Below are 24,476 nucleotides of genomic sequence, written 5' to 3'. Positions count from 1 at the left end.
CAGAGTCTTGAGTCTGGCTGGAGACGTCAGGTTTTATTCCAGGTGCTAAGAGTGCCCCCATCCTCCTCCAGAATGACACTGGGGTGGAGGGACAAGAGCCTAGCGTGGCCAGCGCAGGTGGGGTAAGTGACTCAGAGCAGGAAGGGGATGATGGGCATGCGCAGGGGTGGGTAGTCACGGAACTCCTTCAAGTAGCTGCGGTGCTTGCCCTTGGCCCAGATGGTCATCTGAGTGAAGCCCACCAGGGAGAAGAGCGCCACTGGGGAGAGAAGAAGTGTCAGGGAAGGAGGCCGGGAGAACAGGGACGCGGGGAGCAGGGCAGTGGGCTCACCTGGGAGACACTGTGTCATGATGGCAAAGCCGATCCAGGACCCTACCTATGGGCAGACAGCAGGGTGAGGGCAGGCAGGGCCGGTGGTTCTGTGAAGACCTCACCACCCCCAAGGCTACACGATGAAGCTGCCCCTCAGCCCTGACAACACGAGCCAGCCATACACACCCTCCAGCCCCTGGAGAGGCTGTAGCCTCCATCTGCAAAGGCTCCAAGTTCAAACTGTAAAAGCAGCTGCCAAGCCTGGCACCCCACTAAGGGCCTCCACAAACCAGGAGGGGAGAGGAGATGAGCAAGGCAGACAGACCCTCACCTCATAGGTGTAGTTGGGGCAGGACACCAGCAGAAAGAGCCACGTGAAGGGGTTCTTGGTAGGATAAGGGATCTTCCTGGTCTTAGATCCTGGTGGACAGGAGAGAAAGGTAAGAAGGACCCTAGAAAAGCCTAACCCTCCCCTGTCCCAGCCAGCTACTCACCAGCTGGCCGCAGGTCACGCAGTGCCATGTGGATGGAGAAGTTGCCAAGCTGGCAGATCTGTCAGGAGAGTGGGGTCAGCCTAGGTCCCCTCAGACTCCCCCCTCCCTGTCACGCACCCCAGACAGCTCACCACAAAGATGGCCAGCGCCAGTTTAACCTGCTGGGCTCCGTAGGCTGAAGAGAAAGCAGAGAAGGGTGGTCCATGGGAGGACAGCCTGAGCGGGGGCTCAGACAGGAGGAACAGGGTCAAAGGCCACTTACTAGGGGGTGTGTAGAGAGGGTGGTTGATGTAATAAGCCATCCACGCGGCAAAGCCCCAGTAGTAGGTGCAATTCTGAAAAAGCAGGGCAGAGATGGGGCCTGGCCCAGAAGGGTGGAAGGATAGGGGCAAGGAGAGCTACAATGGTGTGGACAGGCAGAGGTGGGGGCCCGGGCTCACCTTGAAGATGTTGCGCAGCGGCATGGTGCCATGGGAGAAGCGGTGAACAAAGAGCGTCTCCAGCAGGCGCTTGATATAGTGGAATGAATGGCAGATGCAGGCAAGGCTGTGGAGGGAGCAGGTTAAGCAAGGGAGAGGCATCTGCAAGGCCCTACCCCCAGGTGCCCCCACCCCAGCTCCGGCACCCACTCACTGCACCACTGTGTGTCGACTGGACGTGAAGTCGTATTTGTGGCCATAGATGAAGGGCACCCGGAAGTAAAAGAGCAGGTAGATGAAAAGTGGCCCTGCGTACTCCGTCAGGAAGACCTGGGGCATGGGGGGCAGGTGCATGAGTCCAAGGGGCAGACTAAGGAGGAGGCCACTGGGGTGGGCAGCTGGAACTCACCGTCACCCAGCTGATCTGGGCCCCCAAGTCACGAAAGTAGAGTGTGGCTGTGGTGCCCACAGGCAGCTTCTGTAGAACATCCTCATCCTTTAAGGACTTGCCCTCTGTGGAAAGGCAGGCCAGGGCTCAGGGGCCGCCAGACCAGCCCCCACCCAAGGGAACAGAGTGAGCAGAGAAGTACTCACTGGGGTCCAGGCGGAGGGACTGGCGGGCAGGGTACCACTGCGGATCTGCAGGGAGAACAGGTGTCAAATGCACAGACTGAAGGGGCCAGGGACCCCCCCAGTTCCTCCTGCCCCCTGGGCAAGACCTCTAAGCCCTATAAGGCTCACGGACAGAAGCCACAGCCGGAAGAGCACAGGCAGAGGCGGAATGTCCTTCCCAGAGCACAGCAAGGGCGTTTCTGCTGATGACAATGCTGGGGGTGCCTGCCCTAGGCAAACCCAGAAAGGCCTGGGCCACACTGGCAGCATCTCTGCAGGCCCCTCAAGGAGAGGCACACAGGACTGGGTCCCGCCTGGGAGCAGTGTGGCTGGGCCCTGGACTTACGGCTCTTGGTGAAAAGGTTCTTAATCTCGGCGATGGTGGCGTGGGGTTCCACCTGGGAAAACACAGGCCACAGGGACATGAATGTGAGTACAGACCCAAGATCCAGGCTCCCTCCTGGTAAGGGGGATGGACTAGGGACCTGGGGACTGCTCTGGGAGAAAGGAGGGTTAGGGACCAGGCCCCTAGCCATGTGACCAAGAATCCAAGAGCCCTACCAAGAAATTAGGGCCCAGTTTTAACAGCTGGTCAGGACATCCCAGCCTGGCCAGGAGATGCTGTAAGCATGGGAACTAAGCCTGATGCTCTGCCTGCCCTCCCACCCACATCTACAGCTCCCCCCAGAATAAAGCTCTCCCCAGGGACATATCCCTTAACATCAGGTCTTGCCTCAGTAGGGGGGCAGGTCTCAGAACTCCACCTCTCTTCCCAAACCCTAGAGGCTGCAGGATCCACTGAGGCTACTTCACCACTTCTCCCAGCAGAAGGCCAACTCCTAGCCACAACCAGGGCCTAGGACTGACCACTGCCCTACGCTGGTTAGGGCAAGCCCAGAAACTGAACCCTTTGTGCACCCCCTACAAATGGCAGCAGGTAGGGCACCAAAACATAGTTTGGTGGAGCACTCCCATCTCCCCAGGCTAGAAGCCCCCAGAAGTAGCAGTATCCTAGGCCTAATGCCCTTGGCCTAGTGGAACCCGAGCTGAGGCCAGTCCTACCTTGTCCAGGAAGCACAGCTTCTCCCGTGTCTTCCCATCCAGAATCTCCACCTCAAAGAAGAGAACAGCCTTTTTGGGTTTCTTTGCTATCTTGGGGGGTACAGGCCGGGGGAGGCCATTGAGGCCAGGGCTAAGCCCCTGGCTGGCCTCCCGGGCCACCACGCTCATGCTCAGGTCCATGCCGCACCGCTCTGCCTGCCCCAGCCAGCAGCCCCAGCTGCCGGCCGTCAGCCCCCACCACGGGGCAGCTCTGGGCCAGGCAGGCAAGATCAAATTCTGCCGCGGTGCTGGAAAGGTGCCCACACTGCCCTGGCACTGCCAGCTTCTGTGCAGATGTAACCTGAGTGGCCCCACAGCCATGGCCTGGCTAAATATAAAACTGCCCTAGACTGAGCCCCCAGGAGCCACACATAGACCTGGGGGCGGGGAGTGAAGGGAAGGGGATGTAGATGGAGGCCTAAGTTGCCCTGAAAATGACTTTTAAGTGGACATATACCCCCAACAGCACTAAGTGTTAATAAGACCCCAGAGGCAGACATGGAGGTGCTTCCTAAGCCCCCACCCGTGCAAGAAGAGGCCAACCAGCAGCCCAGGCCACAGCTCAGGTCCTCAGAGTTCACTGGGCTTGGAAAAACCCCAGCTATTTTGACAATCCGTAAGATAGATCATCCATTTCCCCTTCTGAGCCGTAAGAGACACTCTGGATTATTTTCCTTGTGCATGTGTGTTCCCAGGGAGGTGACAAATTCCAGAGTTATTGGTGCAGAGAGCCTCTCTCTAAGTGTGGAAAAGGTCAGGAAACTAGGAGTTCCAGCATGTGCCCCAAGGCTGGGCTGATGGGGCTTCAGCCCCACCTCTCAGATTTGCTTCTCCATTTCCCACCCAGGCCTGTTCAAGGCCATCTTCCTACCTGTCAGCCCAACACAGCACCCCATCCAAGCCCTAAGCACATACCCCCACCTCCCTACACCTCTGAACCCTTGAGTTGCCAGGCTGTCTTGTCCCCCTAAATCCCCTGTCAATTGGTCAGACAGTGGCAGTAAGGAAGAGCAGTGCTGGGAGGGAGGGAGGGAGAGGGACAGGGAGAGGGCAGAAGCCAGAGAGAGAAGATGGGGCAAACAGTTCGAGGAGCTGGAGAGAACCTAGCTGTGCCCATATCAAGCCAACCATGAAAGGCCCCAGAGCTCCCTGGCACATGTCCTATTATAGACATGGGCCACAGCAGGCAGGACTAGGTTTGACCCTAACCAGCTGAGGACACTTTCTGCTCCTGGTGGGCCCTCAGTCAGAGGCAGTGTGGGGAAAAGGAGCAGAGCACAAACCCCCAGGGCAGGCAGAGCCCCCACCAGGGCTCTCTTGAGAACACAACCATCCATGCAGGGCCCAGGAGATGAGTTACCACAGCCTGAACCCCACTGGAGAAAGGGGTTCCCCTCACATATACCTCCATGACAGCAGGAGAGGCAGGGGATTTAGTGGTCTCCATGGAATCACTTCTCTCTGAGCCTGAATTCAGGGGTACATCACGGACATAAGGGAGGACCATGCATCCAATGCTACCTGTTGTCACAGCACTAGAGAGAAAATTATCAACCCCAAGCTCTGCCCAGAGTGTGGTATGGTGGGGGGAGGTTACTGAACCCCACAAGTCACAGGAGTAACAAGACCAGATGGGTCAAAAAGAGGGAGCTAGTCATACTGGTAACAAGACCAGACTGGTCAAAAAGAGGGAGCTGGTCATACTGTTCAAGAATTGGGTCCCACCAAGGGACTCCAGGGAGAGGGAAAGGAAGCATGAAGAAATGCACCAGAAAGGACTAGAATAGCAGGCCCCAGAGGGTGTGGTCCTGCTCGATGGCTGCAGGTATATAAATAGTTCCTGGGTCCCAGACAAGCAATGCCCACATGCCTTCGGAGCCCAAATGACCTGCAGGAAGGCAGCACTGCATCTACTAGGAGACAAGGCCTCCAAGTTCCTGCTGAACCACTCAACAGCTTAAAATACAACCAGCCCCTCACCCTGCTGGCCAGCTGCTAGGGGAGGGCTGAAATCCTACCTCTCTCCCCCTACTCGGGCACCAGACCAGGGCCCAAGAGGCGAATACAGCCGTTGGGGCCCCAACTCGCTGTTGGGAGAGAAGCTGGGCGGCCAGGAGGGAGACAAGCTCAGAAGCTAGGCAGCAGGAGGGGGTGACCAAGAGGGGACAAGCTCCCAGCTGCCACTAACACACCCCAGCCAATGCTGTGCCAGGAGAGGAGCAGCCAGTACCCTCAGAGGTAAGCCCAGCCTGAAAGGCTGCTCCCAAGGGCTTGCTGCATGGGGGCAGTGCCAGCTCAGTCATGAAGCAACGGGGTGACGGTGGGCCCCTCTGGAATGGCTACTCCTTCCTCCCTTCCTCTCCCCAAATTCAGGGACCCAGCAGCCATCTTCACACAAAAGATCAGAAGGTCCTGGGGAGGGGGGCGTGTACTCAGGAACTCTCTGTGCTTTTATGCAACTCCCTATGCCTCTGTAATTTTTTTTTTAAGATTTATTTATTTATGCATACAAAAACTGGGGTACAGGCCAGTGGCATGGGGGGGTGAGAGGATTCAGAGTGGGGAACAGAACAGGCAGACTGACCAAAATACGCTGCTGAGGGGAGAGTCAGGAGAGGCCCGCTGTGCCATGGGCCACCTCCCTGGTGGGGGATTGAACCCGCAGTTCAGTGGCTGCTGCTACCTTCATAGTGCTGCGTCTTAACCCCTTGCACCACCAGGGAGGCCCTGCCTCTAATTCTTTCAAAATAAAAAAGTGAAATGAAAGTTAAGCTAGGTGAAAAAGGTCAGACACAAAGGGTCGCCTATTTGTGTGAAATGTTCAGAATATGTAAATCCAAGGAGACAAAAAGCAGAGACTGACTGGTGGGTATCAGAGCTTGGGGAGGGAGAATAGGAATGTCAGCTATTGGGGACCTGGTCCCCCTTTGGGGTGATGAAAAAATTGTGGAACTAGAGAGAGGTGATTATTGCACAACAGGATGAAGGTACTAAATACCACTAACTACTTTTAAATGGTGAATTTTATGTGACTCTCACCTCAAAAAGTATTCTTTAAAAGGAGGAGCTGGGGCCTCCCCGGTGGCGCAGCGGTTGAGCGCTGGGTTGAGAAGCTGCCTGCAGCCTCTGCAGTGCCAGTTCGATCCCCGGACTCAGGGCGAGGGTCCCACATGGCGCGCAGACCTCTCCTGCCGCCTGCTGTTCCCCTCAGCAGTGTGTTTCATCAGTCTGCCTGTTCTGTTCTCCCCACTCTGGCTCTGTTGAATTCTCTCACCCTCCCGTGCTTCTGACTATACCCAGTGCTTGTATAAATAAATAAATCTTGAAAGGAGGAGCTAACAAACAGATCCCAATTACCCATCCAAAAAAAAAAAGGTTCCCAGGCAGGAACAGCAGAAGTTCCCCACTGCCACCAAAAGGGACCTAAATGTGGGGGACTGTCCTATGCATCCCAGTCTTTAGCTCCTGAGCTTTCCACCCTACTGCCACCCTCACTCCATGCTCTGGGCCTGAGAACTGGGGTCAGAAGTAAAGGCAGCTACTGTGCAGAGTCCCAGGCGGGGGAGAAAGGGAGGCAGCAGATCCAGGCGCCCTCCCCTGGGAAGAAGGCCAAGAGAAGGGAGGCACACTGGCCCTTCAGAGGGAACCTGGGGCAGGAGGTAAGGGGTGGGGAAGAGAGGGAGCTAGTTGAATGCAAGGACTGACCCAAGCTCCCAGCTCTGGCCCCAAGCAGGAGGGTGTGGCCCCATGGCCTCAGGCACAATGGACAAAGGACAAGGACAGAGCAGGAGCCCTGGCACAGAGTGCCAGAGGGTGGTTCTGTGATGACAGTTCCACTAGCCTGGGAGGAATTCTCACCCAGAGGCCCCAGATTCCCGGGCCCAGCCAACAGCAACTCAGTGGCAACAGAGGTCAGGACATGGCAGGCCGGGGACCAGGACAAGGGGTGGGGCCATGTCCCACCCTGCAGGAGCAGCATGAGGCTAGGCTTCAGCCTTCTCCAGTCTGAGTGAAACACCAGGAGCCACTGGCAAGCAGCAGGGCCAGCAGTCTTAACTATCTTCGTGGTAATGAAGATATAACTGACCAAGGTAGGAGTGGGAGGAAGAGGGGTACCTGTTTTCTAAGTACCTGTTCCAAGCCAGCACTGGTGCCCAGAGCCATCAGGAAAGTACAGCTCTGGCAACAGTCCCCATCTGTTGTATGGGAAAAGCAAAGCTGTTGTGCAACTGTAGGAAAAACCTTTGCACATGCTGTTCCCACTGCCTGGAACACACTCCCCCTACAGCCCCACCTCTTCAGGCCTTCAGATAGCTCCCGAGGAGGCACTGACCTATTCTCAGCCACTTCCAGACACTAAGAATAGTCTGTGCTCCATAAACACCTGTGAGAGGCACCTGGATTCAACAAGGTCATGCAGGTCAGACCCCAATGCCAGACCCCGAAAAGTAGAGGCAGGCAGCCAGTGCAGAGGGAGTATTCCTGGCTCCAGTGACCCTAAGGAGCCCAACACTGGCTCCTGGACACCTCCTCCCTGGCTCGAAACACTTTACACTGAAGGAGAGGGTCAGTGAACCAAGCAGCTCTGCCTCCTATGGAAGCTCAATTTCTTTCTTCATCAGCAACCTCACAGAAAGGGCTCCACTTGGCCTGGGCCCTCCCTCTCATCCTTATTGCACAGACCAGAACCACAGAAGTCAGCACCAGAGGTCCAGGGGTCCCCTCGTAAGGAGACTGTGAGGCCAAAAGACTCCCCTATTTCCTAGCTGCATAGCCCTAGACAAGCAATCCAACCTCTGAGCCGTTTATTCATCTACACAATGGGCTGTCCATGGGTGTCAGTGAAATTTAAGAGATGATAACCACCACCAAAAAAAGTACGTCAATACGCCTTGCCTTGAATAAATACTATAAGGACCAATAGTGGCAAAACAGCACTGGCATACATGCAGGGAGGCAGCCCCTTCACCTCAAAGTCTGACCATGGCCATGAAGGGCCACAGGACACCAAGGTCAGAGAGGCTATACGATGGTGTGTCCCATTCAACTGGTGACAGCTGAACCTACACCTGTGAGTGAGGGAGGCAGGACTGTGGAGACAGTCCCCACTAGGGTTCACCGTGCACTAAAGGTTGCAGGCAGAAACTGCTGGCTCTTTACTGCCTCCCTGAGGCAGCAGCCTCCACTCCCACCAGCTGGAAGGGTGCCCAGTGCCTACAGAAACCTGGCCCCAGAAAGGCCAGGCACCGTCCCAAGGCCAAGGTCATTAAGCAGACAACCAAAATGCAGTGTGGACCAAGAGAGTGAGCACTCAACCAGCTCTGCCACTCACCAGCCAAGAAGCTTCAAGCCACTGTCCCACATTCCTTCCTTCCTTCATCCACTCCAGCCTCTCCCTTCTTCTAGTCCCTGCCTTCATGACCCTGCATTCCACCACACATGCTGGAGGGAGAGAGTGGGGGGAGAGGCGCCAGGACAGACAAGAGGGACACATTTTGTATCCAAGAGTTGTGGAGAAAAACAGACTGGAAGAGGGTCAGGAGTGACGAGGATGGCCACTTTAGCCAGAATGGGGAAGGGAAGGGACGTCTGAGCAAAGGCCAGCGAGAAGTGAGGGAACACACAACAAACACATCCGAGGGAAGAACATCCTAGGCAGAGTTAATAAGTGCAAGGGACCTGAGAGACTAGACTGTGCCTGGCAAGTTTGAGGAACAGGAAGGCCAAAGTGGCTAGAACAGAGTGAGAAGGGGGAGACTGGGGGGGGGGGGGTGCATATGCCAGGGAGGTAAAAGGGACAGACTATGCAGGGCCCGTGGGAATTGGGAAGCCAGGCAGGAGATGGTGATGGGGGTGGGAGTAGGGAGGTAGCCACACAGCAGGTGAAAAGTGAGAGATTCTAAGCAGGCTTAGGTGAGGTGACAGAATCTGCTAATGGTTTGGATGTGGGGGTGAGAGGAAGGAGTCGTCTTTGATGTATGACGTAAGGCCCAGAGGGAGGAGCACTAAATAGGAAGGCAGTGGGAAAGGCAAATACCCCGAGCCTAGGTTAGAGTCAAGTTTACAACTGCTGCTCCCTATGCAGGAGCTGTGGGCAGGCATGGCACCCAGTCGGCATCAGTGCCACAAGGCCTTCTAAGCCAGGAGTATGGGGCGAGTCTGGGGCTTCTCTGGGGCTTCAATTTCCCCATCTTTATAAACACCACTGGACCAGTACTCCCCAGACCCCTCAAATCTGTGATCAACACTCAGTAGCCTTAAGGCACAGGCCAAAGCAGGCACAGGCCTCAGGGTCAGCTTGGATTCCAGGTCACCCTCATCATCCCACTCCCCATTTATGCACCTGGAATTTACATGTGTCCTAAGATGAGATCATCCAATGGGTGTGGGTGGGGAGAGCAGGCCAGATTGCAGCAGTTTCTCACATGCCCCTCCTCATCCTCTCTTTTCATCCTTGTGGTGGCAGAAGGAGCAGGAACCACTTTGCTCCATTTCACATTTGCAGAAGTCCAGTTCAAGGGGTGAGGGGTGCACCAGGTCATGTAGTAGTAAATAACCTGCACCCAGACACACAATCATTTATGTTCAGGGAAGCCATGCCCCCTCCAGAGCAGCACCCTAAACAGTACACGCTCTGCAGAGGCCCCTTTAGAGATGGTACGGGACAATTGGGACCCTACAATTGCCTGTCAGGAGAAGGCCCTTGAACAGGACCACTTCAGGTGAGATGGTCCACGCTTCAGACAACTGCACCCTGGTGGCAACATCTCCTGAGGCTGAGGCACCAGAGGCCAGTTGTAGGTGCAAGTCCTGTTTAGTCCTGCAACCTAGGGCTGAGCAATAGGAGCCTAAACATGAGGCAGTACATCCAGGAAGGCACTGCCCAACCCAAAGGATAGAGGCCTCATTGGACCATGGCTGCCTCAGCAGCACAGTGCCTGGTCAGTCACAATGTCACCAATATGGCATCTGCACACATTCATCTGTGCACATTCTAGATAAGCACTGATGCTCAGCACTGAAGTTCCTCTTCCCTTCCACTTTCTTAAGACCTTGGGCTTGGCTCCCAGGAGATCAACGGCTACACCTGCATGGTCAAAAACACTGCCTTCCCCAATAATTTCAGCTAATGACCCCAATTGCCCCAGGGTACCTGGCATTGTTGCACCAATCTTGCAGAGTTGCTGCAGTGGGGGCAGAACTTCACCCAGCTAGGAAGGGTTAACAGGCTGACCACTCACATCAAGGCCCCTGAGTATCTAGCCCTGGAGGACATTCTTGGGGTGCCTGGGTGGTGCAGTTGGTCTCTGTGACCAAAGAAGGCCTAAAATGAAAAAGACACTGAACCAACACAGTGAAGACCTGGGCCTTGGGCTTGGCTACCCCAGGTTCTTTGACCAGCTTCTCACTGGCACCCACAGCCCAGCCTAAAGAGTATGAACACACCAGAGTAACACTGCTCGGCCCAGCCCATCTGAATACGCCACTATGGAGCAATGTCTATTAGATGCTTGCCTAGCTCCAACAACTGTGCTAAGACCTTAAACTGCATAATTCACCCAGGCCTGTAAGCGAAAGAGCCAGGTAGGTGGCTCAAAACTCTGGGGCTCAGAACAAGGGACTCTCACCTAAAGCACAAGGCTAGAAAATGCCAAATTGACCCAGCTAGTTTGGACACAAAGCCCCAACTTTCTGCCACAATGCAATATCATCTCCACTATGAAAAGCAAATCTAAATACTAACCAAAAACGGTGGGGTGGGGTGGGGTGGGGTTGTCTGATTATCTGAAAAGTATCCCCTTCCTCTGACACTTCCAACTCCAGCACACGAGTCTTTGATGGTAGACTGTGTGGAACACCTCACCTCCATGGGGCATGTCCTATGGGGTGCCTGGAGACTGTGCCTGCTCTTCCCAGACTCAGCACCCTGTAATCCAAAATTCAGACCTGCCACCTCTTGACACCACAGAAGTGCCCAGGTCAGCAACTGTCCAGATAGTTCCCACATGTTTTCCTTACAGGCTAAGGCCACCAATGGGCAGGAAAAGCAGGGCCAGGCGGGCAGTCACCAACACCAAGGGCCCAGTAACACCAGCAATCCTTGTTTTCTCCAACTGGGCACCAGAATGTTCGTATGGACCTCACAGAGATAACACCCAGGGCACCTGGCAGAAGACACCACTTAGTAGTCCTGACCTCTCCTGTTTGTGCCCGGACCTGGAAAACCTAGGCAAGAAAACAGAGCTCCGATGGAGACCCAGAATCCACAAGTCTAAAAGCTGCAGGTAACAGATGGCGGCAGTCACTCACCTGAGCTGCCTTCTTCAAACAGGTTCCTGCCCTGTGGAAGAAACCCAACACCCTTAACCTGACTGACACCCCTCAAGTCCTCCCAGCGAGCCTCAGTCCATCCTTCCCAAGGGTACAAGCACCTAACCTCCCCATCTCACATTGACTCTGTCATCCCATTTTATAGATGAGGAGGCTGGTGAGCATAAGTCACCTGCCCAAGGGCACATGGGTAATAAGCTCTGGGCACAACCTTTCTATTTCTGCTCCTTAGAACTGAATGCTCTTCCTCCAGGACTGTCCCTAGCACTCATTTTCCATACCCTAGGCCCACAGAATGGCCCTGATCTGCACCTACAGCCCCTAGCCACATCAAATTTGGTGACCACCTTGATCTCTGCATTTCTAGGCAAGAAGGTGCTGTCAAGCCAAGATGCTAGAAGAGGCCAGAGACGCTGAGCCCTGTGGACACAGGCTAAAAGGAGCAACAGATAGAGCAAACCCCCGTCCATGCAGCTGGAAGGTTAGTCCACCCCTATAAGCTCAGCTTGCTGAACAGCCAGGCCTGAGGTCCATGTGGCCGCCTTACACACAGCAGCAGCAGCTAACACCTCCCACACGCTCTCAATGTGCCAGGCACTTCCTCCACATCAATCATCTCCTTTACTGTGAAGGCCCCTTTGCAGATGAGGAAACCGATTACTTATCTGGCACTGGTAGGAGCTCTGGGGATTCAGCCGTGGAAGGAGAGTGAAATCCTTGCCCATGTAGAGCTGACATTTTACCAGAGGAAGAGTTAATAGTTACATATAACATGCAGCCACACGTCACTTAACAGTGTGTCAGTCAGTAGTCCCGACAGGCTGTACATCCAGGCTAGGTGTGAAGTAGACGATACCATCTAGGTTTGTATAATTACATTCTGTGACATTTGCAGTGACTACATCACCTAATGACACATTCAAAGACGCATCCCCATAGTTAAGCGAAGCAGGAGGGTACAGAAGATGACATGTGCCACAGGAAAACCACAACATGGAAAAGGGACAGGGAATGGCAGGTGAAGGGGGTGTGCAGTTTTATATAAAGAGGTCAAGAAAGGCCTCCCTGAGGGGCACTGAGTCAAGTCCCAATGGAGGTGAAGAGTTGTCCAGAAGGCTGGCCAGGGCATCCAGCAGGGTGGCAAAGGTGGTGAGGTGCAACATACTCTGTGTGCTTAAGCAACAGAGCGGAGACTGTGTGGCTGGCAGGTGAGCGTGAGGAGAGTAGGAGGTGAGGACGAGGAGGCAAGGGGCACGTGTGGTCTCAGCCGGCTGAGGACTTTGTGGCTTCTACTCTAAATCGGGTGGGGTCATGGTCAGTTCTGACCACAGCAGGCATGTGGCCTGACTCGGGTTCTTCTATTCATTTTTTCCTTGGGTTCTTAAAGGAGCCCTTCAGACTACAGGGGAACAAGGGGTGGAAGCAGGGCGCCAGGTAAGAGGCTACAGGAATAAGTCCCTCAAGGTAAGAGGCAGCTCAGACAGAGGGACTGAAAAGCAATGGTCCACCATCTGCCTGTCTTTGTACAAGCAAAGATCTGTAACCCCCCTTACCTCCCCCACTCCCCCCCCCCCACCGCAGTGCAATAGGACCCAGCCCCGGAGACTGGTGTCACTCCTTCTCAGGCCCATGCAGTTCCTCAAAAGCCAAGTGGCATGGCAGGCGTTTTTACAGGTTAGGGTGGGACAGCCAAATCCCATCTCCCAGTCTGGCCTCAGTCCTGTGGGCTGCCTATCTCTCAGGGCTCTACATGGGACAGAGCAGTGCTGACTAAGCCCATCAAACTATCTAGTACAAAACAGTAAGCCAGTAGGCTCTGCCCATGATCATTCCCCGTGCTCCTCCAGACAGCAGGTGCAGGCCAGGGAATCTGCAAAGCTCTGGATGTCGAGGCCCAGGGATTTACTTGCTGCATGGAAATCTGCAAAGAGCTCAACACACAGAGGCATCTGAAACCCTCCCCCTAAAACATTTTCTGCTGACTGAGACGTTTTCATTCTTCAATCACTCAGCAAATGTTTCCTGAATCCCTCCAAGTGCCAACCTGTACTAGATGCTGGGCTCAGCCATGGATAGAAAAAACGAGGTATGACAGCAATGTTCCGGGTACAGAGTTCCAGGTGCTGGGAGACAATGGTAAGAACAGTTCAAGGAGGCCATGCACCCTGACCGCTCTGCTCATGCTCAAGGGGAACATAGGCAAAGCCTCTATCACGTAACACAAGGCAGGATGTACCGTGCACCATGAGAAAAGAAAGCAGAGCAGGGGGCCCAGAGCACCACAGGAGGCAGGAAAGGCAGGTCTTTCTAAGCAAATGTGATTCAAGCCACAGCCAGAATGAAGCTTAAGCACAGGTCAGCATGAGGCTCCCTAGCACAAGTGCAAGGCCCTGAAACAGGGCTTAGAAGATGAAAGGGCTAGAGCAGAGTAGACTTGAGGGTGAGCAGCCGAAAAGGTTGGAGCAGAGGCCAAACGCTTTTGAGTTTGACCTTCAAGCAAAGGATCTCTCTTGATGCTGAGCAAGCATCCCGATGCTGGGCGAGCGTGGACTCAGAGACAGCAGTGAGGGTCATAGAAAAACCACCCAGGCCACAGACTCCAATGGCTTGGACTAGGGCAAGAGGTAGCAAGTGGTGAAAAAAGACACCCTAGTTCCCAAAACCTGAAACACCAATGTTTAAAAACAAACTGCTGGCTGAGAGGGTGGAGGAACTATACATCAGTATAAGTTATACATTCATTAATCATAAGATGCACCCCAGCCTAAGGAATAGAAAGCTGCCAAAAGAAAATAATGTTCATCTTGGGATGAAAGTAGAACAGTAGTAACAAGTGAAAGAGGATTTTGGTACAGGAATGCAGGGTTTCTGGAATGTTTGACAGGCCAAGTCATGTCTGTAAAGGAAAAGGTTAATAAAAGAATATGCCCAGCTTTCACTATTGAGAAATGCCAGGAAGATGCCCCTGGCTGTCCTGTCACCTGCAGTGTTACCTGTGAGAAGCTCTATAGGCAGAGGCCCTCTGGCCTCACAGGTGTCTGCTGGCTCCACTCTAGAGCTCATTTGAGAGCAAAATGAAGGACAGGAAGTGAATGCAAAAGGATGTCTCCCCACACTTTCTCCCTGGATGTGCAAGTTCCCAAGTGTGGCCAGGGAGACTGGAAATGGTTTCACTTCTACCGCCCATCCACTCACTTCCACCAGGGTCCTGGGTGAGTTGGAATGTGGCAGAAGCTACAATTTCTGGGCCTGCTCCTCAGACTGTGCCTGGAGGACCCTGACAGGAAATAGAATTGGGCAAGTTGACCATGGCTTAGCACTTCCCATGGAACTCCAGCTCATTCTTACATGACAACTTAGGATTCAGGTCACTTTGGGTCAAAAAGAAAAAAGAATGGCCCAACTCCAAAGTACAGAAAGACAGCAGTGGCCAACTTCCTGATGGCAGAGCGGGAGCCTGTGCTAATGCAACGAAACTAGCATACTCAGCCAAATTTGCAGGTCCTGGGGACATGGCCATGTACCCCGCAGTGTGCAAGGATTCCCTCCTCTTCTCCAGATTTCAGTACCTTTGGGGGAAGCATCGATGATGTGTAACTGCCCAAGTCTGCTTTGAGCTATGTCGTGTATGAATGTCATGCATATCATCATTCATTTCAGGGGTCACAGGAGAGCAAGGGCTCCCAAAAAACAAATGCACTACTCCAAGGTACTAGTGCTGTGCAGACAGCTAACACAGAGAGATGACGGGGTACAGAGTGTGGCCTGGGTGGGTCAAGGGGGTGACATTTAAGCTGAGACCTGAATAACAGGATTCCTAGGTAGGACAAGCAGAGCCTCCTCTCCAGAAACCATCCCAGCCCTAGTATTTAGCACAGGGGCTCCCCTGCCTAAGCCCTGTTCTCTAAATCCCTCACCCAAAGCCTGGAGGCTTTATTACACTTCTAATTCCCACAATGAATAGTATTCAATAACATACTGTTTCAGACTATACACATCTCCCCAAGAATTCTGATATTATCATCACTGCCCCCCCAAAGAAAGATGCTCCCCAGGGCCTCTCCTGGTGGTGCAGGCAGTTGAGCCCAGCGCTGTGAAGCTGTCCGCAGCCTCTGCAGCGCCGGTTCGATCCCAACCGGCCAGCGAGGGTCCCACATGGTACAGCAGACCTCTCCTGTCGAGCCCACTGCTCCCCTCAGCAGTGTATTTCCTCAGTCTGCCTGTTCTGTTCCCCGCTCTGTCTCTGGTGAATCCTCTCACCCTCCTGCAAATCTGGCCTGTACCCCAGTTCTTGTATAAATAAATCTTAAAAAAAAAAAAAAAGAAAGAAAGAAAGATGCTCCCCAGTCCCACCTAAGAGAAAAGTCAATTCAACAGCTGCCCTGACCAAGCTTCTTGATGTATCCTGGCAAACCACTTCTCCCCACAAGACTGGAGGCTCCAGCTATGAACCCCTCAAGTTCAACCTGCTTCCTGGTGTTCCACAAAGCCCCAGTGCCAAGACTAAACCATCCTTCCCCCTCAACTTGGCTGACCTACCCCCACTCTGAGGGCAAACATCATTTCCACAGGCTTACTCAATGCTCCCTGGTCCCTTTAAAAAGGAAAAAAAAAAAAAAGAATTCAGAAGGACAGCACAAGCCCTGCAGTCTCCTAGACTGACTGAATGGCACTAGGGCTCTGCTTATATAAGAGCCTTGTTTCAAGCAGGGACAGGGCTGTGCCAGCCTGCCAGTCACCAGGAGCTACTCAGAGTCCCTTTATTCCTCGGAGGGCTGGGAAAGGCTCAAGGTCCATCTCTAACTAAGCAGGGGCAAGGAACAGCTCATTTGCCAGTAATTAGGAAAGGACCCCAAGTCTTTAAGTAATAAATGCCATAAGGAAGCCCCACCCCGCCCCCCGTCAGAACTTAAAAATAAACTGCCCTCTAAAAGCTAAGGTAAAATCAACAGAAAAGGGGCTTTCATCATCATCAGGATAAAGTCCACAAATCTCAAGAATGCTATAAGCCTGGCCTCTGAAATAGTATCCCTTTTCCCTTCCCCCAAGACCTTCTCCTCCTTGTCTTAGATGAAAAGACTCTGAGGGCAGAGGTTGTGGTTCATTCATCCCAGTATTCCCGATACATGACAGGTATGCAGTAAAAACTATGCTGGAATGAATGAACCGATAATAAGTGATGAGTTGATGAATAAGTGACAGTTGGAAAACATAAGTGAAGCCCACAACTGGGTGGCTAGACCAGCAGAACCTGCCGGCAACCTGTGCAGTAATGAGCAGGTTCAGTCTCAGCAAGGTCCAAGTGCAAAGGGGCAATGGGGAACAGACCAACTGTAGGAGGGATGGACCCACAGTGTTATGGCCATGGAGCCATAAGCAGACTTATTAGTCGAGTAACGACTAGCCACAAAAGGTCTTTACCCCAATGCATGAGACAATGGATTCATCCAGATGTCTGCAGCCAGCTCCATACTTGCCCTTCTGCTCCCTGTGTATGTGAGACCACAGGGAGAAGATACATTCATGCAGCAAAGCATTCATTCAACAAGGAGGCACTGGTCAGATGGTAGGGAAGCTTCAGAAACAAGATACAGAGTCCCTACCCTCACAGAGCTCATAGTCTGATTAGATAAAAGAAAAAAATATCAAGTACCCAAATGAAAACACAACCACAGCCCAAGGCAGACCAGGAAGTCCATGAACTGGGCTGAGGTCATACTCCAGACAGGATGGTCAAGGAAGGCCTCCTTGGATGGCACTGAAGCTGTGCTCTCAATAACAAGAAGGAACCATGCATGGGAAAAACAGAGGGAAGAGCATTGCTGGTTGAAGGAACAGCACATGCTCAGACAGGAACATGACTGTTAAGTGTTTAACAAGTTGAAAGACAGCACAGTAATGAATGAGGACAGCAGGGAACAGAGGGTGACTAGAAGGCTCTGAGGGAACAATTTAAGCCAGGAGTTGAAAGTCCTCACACTTACACAGGCGAAGACCCTCTGGCTGCTGCGGGGTCGGGGAATATGGCAGGAAAGGCAAGAAAAGACGGTGATGTGCTCCTAAGTGAGGAGGCTATGGTGGGCATGGGATGAGTTCTAGCACCCACTCCCTGGGATGGTTCTTTGTCAATGCAAGTTAAATAGTGGGTTCTGGTGTACCCTGACTTCACCAAGGAAGGATAGAGCAGACAACCTAAAATGTGGCTTCAATGTGTGTGATATTATATCAAAGCTGATCTTTGGCATTTGCACTCCTTCCTCCATCTTATGGGCATATTATTTAGCATGAAGTCATCTCTGTCCTGATCCACCTAAACATTTGCCCTTATCCACTGAATGATTAAACTATCACTACAATCAGGAAGTGTGCTGGGCATATCAAACTCCCTATGGCCTACGATACAAGGCTCATTGTACCGGCTTCATGGGCAAGGAAACTGAAGCTCACACAGGTTAAGTCTTGAGGGCAGATTTGGTGACCTCAACGACTATGTCCACACATTTCATTCCTTCCTCAATGCACCAACCCCCACACCTTAGGTCTAGCAGAATTTGGACTCTGCCACTCACTAGAGCTGTGTGACCGTGGGGACATCACATTTCTGTGCCCCAGTTTCCCATCTGTTAAACAGGAATAAGAACAGTACCTCCTTCCAGGGTCATTATGAAGACTACATGAGTAACAGACAAAAAGCACTTCAAGGAAGCATTACATCAGAAGTGGCTTTATCATTATCATTATGATATTCTGCCTGTCCCCAGGTATAAAACCAGTCTCAGCATCCACTGTCAACATCAGCAAGAATGTGTTAGTTAAGACCCAGCCTGAATTTGACCAACCAACTCAAGGTCCCTGCCCCTTCTTACCCAGCCAAGCCTATCAGTGAAAGTCCAAGAATTCATGCAAGTCCCTTCAAGCACAGTCCCCACTCAGGGCTGTCAACCCTTAACCTTCTCTCTCCTCTGGAACCAGTTATACTAGAGGCTCTGCTTGGCTTAGGGGAATTCCCAAGTCCCCAGACTGCCTGAAACAGTTGCCCCATTCTGTTCCCACCACACCCACCACTGGGCTCCTCTCAGCAGCCCAGCTCTCACCTCCTCCTCCTAGGCCCCACCTCTGCCACACTCCTCCACCTGGGCACCACAGGCATCTGGAGGCAAGTAGATCAGCAGAACTTGTTAAATGTTAACCACTACATGGTGACTGATACTGAGTTGAGTGCTTTCTTCAAATCTACTCATGTCAAGAAGTTACAGAACTTGCCCATGGGTTCTACACTTTGTTCAGACAGTTAGGGATCTATACCCAGCTCTGATCCAAAGCCTGAGGCTTTGCAGTCTTCCCAGCAAGAATATTGCCCAACTGAAAGGGACAGTCTCTTTGACCCTGGGAAAGTTCCTCCTCTCTGGGCTTCAGGTCTCACACCTATAGAGCACAGAGGTCAAACCAGAAGAGTTCAAGAGTTCACACAACCCAAGGACCTGAGATTCCAAGAGCTATGGCAAGGGAGCAGCTAAGTGTAGAGGTAACACAAAGGGAGAGGGGAAGGGACTCACCTGGAGACTACCAATTTGAATCAAGGTGTCAACAAGCCTCAGCTCCCACCAACCCTACCCCAACTCCCAGATTCTTGGTCTGAGACTGCCAACATAAAAGAGCTCACCCCAGAGGCCTCCCTGGTGGCCTAGGGGTTAAGTCTCAGTGCTACCACAGCAGTGACCCACAGCAAGGCCTGAGTTCGATCCCCTGCAAGGGAGCTAACCCACATGGCACAGCAGACCTCTCCTGTTTTGCCTGCTGCTTCCCTCAGCAGTGTATTTCAGTAAATCTGCCTGTTCTGCTCCCACTCTGTCTCTGGTGAATCCTCTCACCCACTGCACCTCTGGCCTACACCCCAGTTCTTCTATTCAAAAATAAATAAAATAATAAAAATATTACAATAAAGGAGTAATTCTTTAAAAAAGAGAGAGAGAGAGAGAAAGCAAGCAAGAAAGAGAGAGAGAGAGAGAGAGAGAGAGAGAGAGAGAGAGAGAGAGCGCTAGCTCACCTGGCTTCCATGTTCCAGTCCCAATCTAGCACTCATTTCCAGAACCACAAGGAGCAACCCACACAATTAATTTAGGGCAGAGGGAGCCCCTCTGCCTGCTGTCCTGGCACACACTGCCCTTCCCACTCTCTCTTCAGGCATTCTGTGTCCTTGGAATAGCACAGGGTAACCATCAGCTCCCTCAGGGTAGCATCAGCAAGGACAGAAAATGGAGTCAGGCAAAGCAGCTCCACTGCTTCCTGACTCTGTGACCTTCTCTCAGTTTCCTCATTGTAAAGTATAAATAATACTCGTGAACACCTAATCTTACAGGACTTGATAACTGCTGCCCTCAGCCAGTATCATCATTATTGTCACACTTCTGTAGTTCAAGCTCCACTAGGGAAGAGAAGTAACACAGACCTGGGTTTGGTCCCATCTCCACCACCAAGTGGTGGTGTATCCACAAAATGGGGGGAAAGAGTCCCTACCTCTCAGTGGTTTTGAAGGAACACATAAATGTGACCTGTTCCTGCTATTATTATCCAACATCAAGACAGCCTGGGAAGGGAGGAGCACAGTTGGGACCTTGCCCCTGCCTGTCTGCAAATGCAAAATCAATCCCAAAGCATTTTCTGAAGGCCTGTCCGATATAGCATGCCGAGAGGCGTGAGAGTGAAGTATGCATGTGGTTCCCATCACAGAACACTACACCTACCTGCGCATAGGCACCAAATTAAATCAAAAAAAATCAAAGAGGCCTACACAGTAACACTAGGACTCCAGGGCCTGAAAAACCTTAATTATACCTCACCTTCTATTTCAAAAGGACCCAAGAATTCAGAAAAAAAAGTACAGTGAACCGCAGACATTTACATCTAAGATCCCACCTCCCAAGTTTAACAGATATTTACATTTTACTCCATTTACATTAGATTCCTTTTTTAAAAAAATAAAAGTTATCACTGAAGTCTCCCCTGCTCCTACCTTCTCTCCCTAAACAATGTTTCCTCCAACTACTGTGTAATTCCTACAAATATCTGACCTCTTACAATTAATCCTTCTGTAGGTATATATAGCCATAAACAGTACAGGTATGTCTCCACTTGGTATGTTTTTTAACTTTACAGCATCTTTTGCAACTTGTTTTTTCCACTCAACACAGTAACTGGAGATTTATTAAAGTAGTAGGTAACTCAAACCAGATTCCTTTCATATAATGGAACTGTGCACAACAGTTAAAATGAACCAAAGCTACATGGAGAACCTCACCTTTCATGGACACCCCCATGACACTATATTTCCAATAACTTGATAATGTTCTTTAAGTAAGAGTAACCTTTGCTTTCACAATTGAATGGATTTCTCTCCATGAAGCAGCCACAGAAAGGTTCAGAGAAGTGAAGTAACCTGCCGAGTGTGTCATAATTACCTAGTAAATGGCACAGCCAGGACTCAGCCCCAGGCCTATTCAAAGCCCACACCTATGACACCATTAAATGATTCTACTTTTTTTTTTTTTACACAAGAAACCGGGGTACAGGCCAGATGCGCAGGAGGGTGAAAGGATTCACCAGAGACAGAGCGAGGAACAGAACAGGCAGACTGACAAAATACACTGCTGAGGGGAGCAGCAGGCTAGACAGGAGAGGTCTGCAGGGCCATGTGGGACCCTCGCCGGCCAGCCAGGATTGAACAGGCGCTGCAGAGGCTGCAGACAGCTTCACAACATGGCGTTCAACCGCATGCGCCACCAAGGGAGGCCCAATTCTACTTCTTAATCTTTGCTTTCCTACTCGGTTTTCTGGCTCTAAATGGTTGCCTTTTGCCCAGGACTCTACCTCCAGAAGTTTCACATACTAATTGAGAAAGCTGAAGCAAGACATTACAGCTACTACTCTTTTTAATGGTGGGAGGGAGAAAAAGAGTAGAGTGGGAGGAAGATCCTAAATGTGGACAGTGGGGATGAGGCTTCCTCACCTTTGGGGTAACCACCTGGGGGAACTGGGCAGTGACCTGGGCTCATGTAGGCTGAGAGGGACTGATCTTCCCAGGAATTAACATGCTTATGTACAAGACGCAGTAGCTGTATTTCCAGTTGCTACTGGGATCATTACTTTGACCTCTCATCTACAATGGCAAAAACAGCAATAAAAATAATAATAAAATCCTGTAGACTGGAATAAATAGGATAAGCATTCTCACAATCCCAAAGCATGCTCTGGCTTTCCAAGAAGCCAGCTCCAGGCAAGGCCCAGGGATACCCTGTTCTATCTACTTCATCTCAAGCAGGCCACTGAAGGAATGATTTTTGCTCAGGTCAGAGGGGACATTAGCAATGATAGCAAGCTGTCATTGAAACAGCAACACATCTCCCCTCTAGCTGCAATCCTTGCCACCTTAACATCAGACATGTGTGTGACACAGAGCGCATACCATACCTTTCTAATCATCACTTCCATCCCTTGCATATTGCACTTGACAATCTCTGAGGTCTCTCCCAGAGCCAAAAAGGTCTGGGGGGTGAGGAGGCAGAGGTGTGCAGATCCTCTCAGTGGACTGAGGGTCACTTGGGGGTAAAAGGATTAACTTAGTGCCAAAGGAAAATATTATTCTTTGATGTGGATAACATCAAAGAGTTAAATGAGAGTGAAAGTATCTCTGCTATTTTTATTGATCTGCAACACCTGGGATAAAACGAATCTGCTTGCTGTGCAAAGTGGGTCAGGAGACAACTGCTCCTCCCTTAGGGAAATTCTAGCTTTCACCCCAGGGGGGCACTTAGTAAATGTTAGCAGAGAGAGAATGCTAACAGAGAAAACTGCAAAATAACATTTTTTTTCCTCCAAGGTCACTTTGAACAGTGGATTTGAAGCTCTCCCTTCTTCTGGGAGGGGAAAGGTTTGAGTGAGATAAGGCATGTTCTCCAGTCCAACTCTGAAACTAGAACTGTGCCAGTTTCCAGAAGAAAAGTTTCTACCCCAAGGGACCTCTGAGGTCTATTTTATCTGACTGCAAAGGATAAAAATTAAACTAACTCCAGTATGGAATGGAGTTGCACATGGATCTCCCACCTTGCATCTTTCAAGCTGAATGTGGCTTCTTCTCCAGGGTTACAGAGAGTGCTTGAGAGGGAAAACTACATCAGAAAAACTTTCTTCTATAATCATAAAGTTGAATGGAACATGAGAAATTATTGACTCCTACCTACTCATTCTTGGTACTATGAATCATGGTCAAAAGTGATTGAGGGAGCCATCCTGGTGGTGTAGGGGTAAAGTGTCAGGGCCTGCATTCCAATCCCCTGCCAGGGAGCTAACCCACATGGTACAGCAGACCTCTCCTGTCTTGCCCATTGCTCCCGTTGCTCCCCTCAGCAGTGTATTTCAGTAGATCCACCTGTTCTGCTCCCACTCTGTCTCTGGTGAATCCTCTTACCCCCTGCATCTCTGGCCCACACCCCAGTTTTTGTATGCATAAATAAAATAAATCTTTCAAAAAAAGTGATTGAGGACTTATGGGTTAAAGATTTCAAAAGGTTCTGGGTAAATAAACAAAAATAATAATAGTGACAGGAAGAGGTAATGGTATTCAACTTGTAAATAAAAACAAAAAAATTCTTCTTCCTTTACATGCAGTACCTAATATACTATAAGCAGAATGGTGGTTGCCAGGGATGAGTAAAGAGGGGTCTGGGGTCTGTACTTAATGAGTAAAATTTCAGTTTTTCAAAATGAAAAGAGTTTTGGAGATGGATGGTGGTGATGGTTGCATAATAATGTGAATGTGCTTAATGTTACTGAACTGGACACTTTAAAATGATATATCTTATGTGCATTTTACCACAATTTCAAAAATGGAAGTAGCGAGAATACTAGAAATCTCTTAACCAACTAACTCATTAGAGACAGACTGTCCCTAATAGTGGTTAGCAACTAAGACTCTGGAGTCCTGACTTCCTTTTTCTGTTCTGTATTTACTAACTGGGTGACTTTGTGGAAGTCGCCTGACATCTCTGAGACTCTTTCTTCATCGACAAAAATGAGAACAGTAAGAGTAGTAATAGACTTCTACCTCATAAAGATAAGTGCATCTTATTGGCACAATTATTATTATTATTGTGAATTTTGGTAATAAGTTTATTATTTAATGTTACTGAAAAGTCAGCAACGATTTAAAAAATTAAATTATCATAGTATATTGTCACGTAGGCGGATAAATGTATCAGATTCCGTTTTGAGCAGAAAAGAGACCCAAGTTAGGAGTTAGAAGACTTGGCTTTTGTGAGTGGCTGTGGGTGTGAGATTTCTCCTCCACGCAGGGGTTAACTCAGATGACCTCTTTGATTACCAGAAAGAAAGATCAGCTTTGCTGCTCGGCAGGAGACAGCCCTGGAGCTGCACCTCCCTCACCGCCTAAGCTTCTCTTCTTGGGACGTCCCGAGCTGAGGAAAAGGTCCAAAGGTCTGCCAGCGTGCATGGAGGGTTGATTGCAAAGCCTCTACCTACGCCTGAGGCGGTGACATAGTACAAAATATGTACCAGACACCCACGGATCGGGAGCCAGGGTTCCTCACCCTCGCTCCTGCCTTGCTAAAGTCTGCACGCTAGCGTGCTGGGGGAGTTGCGGGAAACCTGCAAGCCTCACAGGTCCTCTGTGAGACCCCAAGGTAAGATATCCCCCAAAACAGCCTGGGTAGCAGAATTATAAATACCTCCCCACACATGCGCGCTGCGATTTACTAGCGGCCCAGGGCACAACGCGCGCCCACTGCGCCTGCGCACTCCGGCTCCCCCGGCGGGGCTCAGGACGTTACAGGACACAGTCGCCCCGCGAGGAAGAGAAAAGGATGGGTGTGCGGTGGCTGCTCGACTCCCCTTTCCTCGTTTCTTACCTCATAGTGCTTCATGGCTCTCTCTCACACGGCGAACACTACTCTGTTCCTGCCGCTGCTGCTGCTGTTGCTGCTATTTACCTGCGCGCGACGCGGCTATGGGTCTTTCACGCGCTCGAGACCGCTGCGCGAGACTGACCGCGGCTCCACGCCCGCCCCACCCCTCCCTGCCGCGCGCGCCCCACCAGCCAATCAGCGCGCGGGGCGCCCACCTTCGCCCCCGCCCTGCAAGGCGGTCTGAGCTAGGACTAGCTGGTCTCGCCACGGGGCTGGCCAATCAGCCTGC

The 24,476-nt window shown here is 51.4% G+C and overlaps 1 protein-coding gene across 1 annotated transcript; it reads right to left on the bottom strand.

Moving 5' to 3' along the window:
• Positions 1 to 17: 17 nt before the first annotated feature.
• Positions 18 to 24,341, bottom strand: TECR (trans-2,3-enoyl-CoA reductase). The gene is made up of 13 exons (XM_037506018.2): positions 24,191 to 24,341; positions 2,901 to 2,951; positions 2,185 to 2,236; positions 1,821 to 1,865; positions 1,636 to 1,739; positions 1,441 to 1,556; positions 1,248 to 1,353; positions 1,070 to 1,142; positions 939 to 982; positions 808 to 865; positions 645 to 733; positions 332 to 377; positions 18 to 259 (listed from the first exon to the last, which is right to left on the bottom strand). Exons 1-13 carry the CDS (start codon positions 24,203 to 24,205, stop codon positions 132 to 134), a joined length of 927 nt encoding a protein of 308 aa, XP_037361915.1. The 5' UTR covers positions 24,206 to 24,341; the 3' UTR covers positions 18 to 131.
• Between the last annotated feature and the right edge of the window lie 135 nt (positions 24,342 to 24,476).

This window comes from Talpa occidentalis, unplaced genomic scaffold (genome assembly GCF_014898055.3).
Source record: "Talpa occidentalis isolate TD23 unplaced genomic scaffold, MPIMG_talOcc4v2.1 talOcc4.12, whole genome shotgun sequence".
Classification (NCBI taxonomy): domain Eukaryota; kingdom Metazoa; phylum Chordata; class Mammalia; order Eulipotyphla; family Talpidae; genus Talpa; species Talpa occidentalis.
The sequence above is the reverse complement of the archived record's forward strand: the minus strand, read 5'-3'. Positions and strand labels throughout refer to the sequence as shown.